At 42.3% G+C, this 4,461-nt stretch overlaps 1 protein-coding gene across 2 annotated transcripts in view; it reads left to right on the forward strand.

The window, feature by feature from the left end:
- Ube2j1 (ubiquitin-conjugating enzyme E2, J1) overlaps positions 1-4,461 on the forward strand; it is a 31,216-nt gene that overhangs the window by 6,692 nt on the left and 20,063 nt on the right. For both annotated transcript variants that reach the window (XM_013016707.1, XM_013016709.1), the window contains exon 2: positions 4,261-4,334. In XM_013016707.1, the coding sequence (XP_012872161.1) occupies positions 4,261-4,334 (74 nt within the window). The remainder of the gene's footprint in view (positions 1-4,260; positions 4,335-4,461) is intronic.

Genomic DNA, 4,461 nt, shown 5'->3' on the forward strand with positions numbered 1-4,461 from the left:
TTTTTTTTTTGGTTGGTCACCACTTGAGCTACAGCACCACTGCAAGGCAAGTGCTCTATCACTGAGCCACCTTCCCAGCCCCGAGATTCTTATCTCCAATAAAAACCACTAGAAAACCAGAAGTGGCACTGTGGGTCAAGGGATGGATCGCTTGCCTTGAGCTGAAGAGCGCAGGGACAGCGCCCAAGCCCAGAGTTCAAGCCCCACAACAACAACAAAAAAAGAATAAGATTTCTGACGGGTGCTGGTGACTTACACCTGTAATTCTAGCTACTCAGGAGGCTGAGATCTGAGATTGAAGTTTGAATCCAGCTTGGGCCGCAAAGTTGAGACTTTTCTCCAATTCAGCACCAACCTCCCCCCAAAAAAACAAAAACAAAAAACTGGAAGTGGAGCTATGGCTCAAGTGGTGGAGTCCTAGCATTAAACAAAAAATTTTGGGGACAGTACCCAGACCCTGAGTTCAAACACCAGGTCTACCACAAAAAGAATAAGGTTTCTATGTGGCTTTAAGCCAGGGATTTTCAGTCCTTGTTTTATGGCCTCTTCAGGAATGTAATAGATAGGAAGAAATGAAGATAACCCCAAAGCCCTTTACCCTTGCCTCTTCCGCTAAAACAGGTCTTTATTTATTTTGCATATTGAGGATTTAATTAAGCCTTTTTTTTTTGGAGAAAGAATTTTGTCTTACCTTCTGTAAGCTTGAAAACCATTGTCTTAAATCAGATTCATAGAAGGAGACATGTTGGAAACTGTTCAGTTTAACTAAGGGGATTGCAAAGTCATTTCTTCCTTGTTATTCAGCAGGAAAGACATGCTAATAGGGAGCTAAGATGCACTTAATGAGGGGTAACAGTGTTGTGGTGGCATGCACCAAGGAACTCACCTAGTCCCTTGGGCCATAGTTTCCCAACCCTGAATGCATTAGTTGGAGAGTATTCCTAGTCTTTATCCCTGCCCAAGACTCCTCTGACACTTTAGTCTGTCTATGTGGGAGTCTCTAGTCACGCCTGTGAAGCAAGACAAGGTGTCAAGCAGACTTTTTTGAGGAAGTTACTTAATGGCCTTAAATGTGGAGCCAGAGATGAGGGGTCTAGAGCAGCTTTTTGTAAGGGAGGGAACATTGTGTAGAAAGCCTGGACTAGAGGAAGCTGGAATGTGTCCAAAGAACTGAACAAAGCATGGGGTCTAGATAAGGTCTCAATATGTATCATACTTTATTATTATTGACTTCCCCTTCGGACTAAGCTCCTTGATGACCCAAACTATATTTTGATTGTAGCTCTAGCACTTAGCAAGAACTTAAGAAAGATTTGATGATCAGGTGAACAATGTCTTTGCCCACAGGGGCTTAGAGTAAGAGATGGAAAGGAAATAGAGTAGTGATTCAATAACTTTTTTTTTTTTTTTGAGGCAAAATCAGGGTCTGTAGCCCAGGCTGGCTTTATACTCGTGATCTTCTTGCTTCAGCCTCCTGTATACTGGATTATATAGGTGTGCACCAATACCTAGCTAAGAGCCTAGGAACCCTTGATTCAAGGGTTTTAAAAAAGCAGTTCCAAACTGTTCTGGTTGAATATATGCGGGAATTGCTTTTCAGCTTCTCTCCTGAAAATATTCTAATTTATCTCCATAGACTACATTTATTATTCTCTCTGCCTGTTCATACCCAACTGGATAATTACTTGTTTTTCTAGCAGTTGTTGGTAGCTAATACTGTCTGTTCTAAAGATAGGGTCCCTGAGCTCTTCAGCTCAAGGCGAGCACTCTACCACTTCAGCTACAGCACCACTTCTGGTTTTCTGAGTGGTTTATTGGAGATAAAAGCCCAGGCTGGCTTTGACCTACAATCCTCAGATCTCAGCCTCCTGATTAGCTAGGATTACAGGTGTGAGCCACCAGCGCCCAGCTCAAGAGCCACTCCTTTTTTTTTTTTAATTGTGAAAATACTGTACAGAGGGGTTACAATTACATGGGCAAGATAGTGAGTACATTTCTTATCAAGCATTGTAGCCTCCTCCTCATGAGCCACTCTTGTAGCTCACACTGTACTAGTGGTTTGAAGCAAAGTTCGTTTTGTTTTTGGTACTGATACTATGATTTGAACTTGGCCCTGCACACTGTCCCTGAGCTTCTTTTGCTCAAAGTTAACATTCTACCACTTTTGCCACAGCTCCATTTCTGGCTTTTTTTTTTGTAGATTTTTTTTTTTTTTTTTGGTCATGGGGCCTGAACTCAGCCTGGGCACTGTTCCTTACCTCTTCAGCTCAAGGCTAGCGCTCTACCACTAGAGCCACAGCGCCACTTCTGGCTTTTTCTGTTTAGGTGGTGCTGAGGAATTGAACCCAGGGACTCATGCATGCAAGGCAAGCTCTCTACCACTGAGCCACCTTCCCAGCCCCTTTGTAGATTTTTTGTAGATAAGAATCTCATAGACTTTCCTGCCAGAGCTGGCTTTGAAACAGGGTCCTCCAGATCTCAGCCTCCTGAGTAGCTAGGGTTACTGGATTGAGTCACACTGTGTGCCTGGCTTTTAAGCAGTTTTAAGAAGCCTTCTCCTGACTTTGTTATCCTGCTCTGGTATCTTCACAATCAATCTTCCTTCCTTCCTTTCTTCCTTCCTTTCTTCCTTCCTTTCTTCCTTCCTTTCTTCCTTCCTTCCTTTCTTCCTTCCTTCCTTCCTTCCTTCCTTCCTTCCTTCCTTCCTTCCTTCCTTCCTTTTCAGTTGTTGTTATTGTTGTTGTTGTTGGTCTTGGGGCTTATTGTTGTTGTTGGTGGTCTTGGGGCTTGAACTCTGGGCCTGGGCCCTGTGTCTCAGCTCTTCAGCTTAAGGCTAGCGCTCTGCTACTTGAGCCACAGCACCACTTCTGGTGGTTATCTGAGCGGTTTATTGGAGTTAAGAGTCTCATGGACTTTCCTTCCCAGGCTGGCTTTGAACCACAATCTTCAGATCTCAGTCTTCTAAGTAGCTAGGATTACAGGCATGAGCCACTGGTGCGTGGCTATCTTCACATTTTCTTTTCTTTTTTTGGGGGTCTGGTTGTGGGGCCTGAACCCTGGGCCTGGGCGCTGTCCCTCAGCTCTTCAGCTCAAGGCTAGCGCTCTACCACTTGAGCCACAGCGCCACTTCCGGCTTTTTTTCTTTTTGCTTATGTGGTGCTGAGGAATCGAACCCAGGGCCTCATGCATGCAAGGCAAGCACTCTACTACTGAGCCATCTTCCCAGCCCAATCTTCACATTTTCTTAGCAAGGAAAGCTTGAAGTGATAGGAGTTGAAAGCCATTACAAAAGGAGAAAGGGTGTGGATCCAGGTAGTATTGGAGTTTGTGCTTGGCCTCAGGTGCATTCTTGTAAAATCCATTTCTTTAAACCACACTTAACAGAAAAGGTGAAATAACAGAAAAGGTGAAAGAGAGGAGAGAAGGGTATGCTTAACTGATTGGGTATAGATAGTAAATAAGATGGTTGAGTGCGTCATCCAGAGTTGACTTTTATTAGGGCAGTATGAGAGGGACTTCTAAGGGCAAGGATGTGCATAAAGAGGAAAGTAAATATATGAACAGGTGGGAGTCTGTGGGTTGGAGGTTTTGATTAAATTGGGGAGAGTAATTTTGAAAAGAATGTAATGGCGCTGTGGAGATTGAGTGGAATCTGGGGACAGCCCATTAAGTTAATACAAGATAGTGGGTGGAAAGCCCCAAGCGGTTGAAGACATGTGGGTTTACTTCTGTGAGCAAGAGATCTAGAGAGGGCACATTTGTGGTAACACGTTTAGACAAGGCAGAGTCAGACTGCCTGTGTTGGAACCCCAGCTCTGTCCTATCCTAGCTGTGACCTTAAGCAATTTATGTAATCCCTTCACATCTCACATCCTTATCTGGAAAAGGGAGACAGAAGTAATTACAACCTTTAGTGTTTTGAGGATTAAATGAGTTAATGTTTGTAAAGCACTTTATATACTTCTTATGTGGTAGCATTTATCTAGGTACTTATTAAATAAAAGTTGACTTGCCTGTGTGTGTGTGTGTGTGTACATACACACATATATTCAAAGTATGCTGTTCTTCTATGTCTGGCTACCATTTCTTTCACTTCACCCATTTACTACTGTTCCTCTACAATTAAAGCTTTATTGTATTATGTTTAGGTGAACTATAATTTCTCAGTGAAGTAGAAACTTTTTCATTAAGCCTGTTTGTCTGTGCTAACCATTCAAAAAGTCTATTTAAAATATCTGTTTTTATGAATTTTTATTTTAGCTGTTAAGCGTTTAATGAAAGAAGCGGCAGAATTGAAAGATCCAACAGATCATTACCACGCGCAGCCTTTAGAGGTTAGTTTTCAACTTCATTTCCTTCATCTGGATTTTAATACTTTAATATTTTAAACAAGTTCTTTAAAATCGCCTTTTCCTCACACTGAGACATTACAGATATGTTTGATGTCATTTTTTTTTTTTT

This window comes from Dipodomys ordii, unplaced genomic scaffold, assembly GCF_000151885.1.
Source record: "Dipodomys ordii isolate 6190 unplaced genomic scaffold, Dord_2.0 Scaffold32, whole genome shotgun sequence".
NCBI lineage: Eukaryota > Metazoa > Chordata > Mammalia > Rodentia > Heteromyidae > Dipodomys > Dipodomys ordii.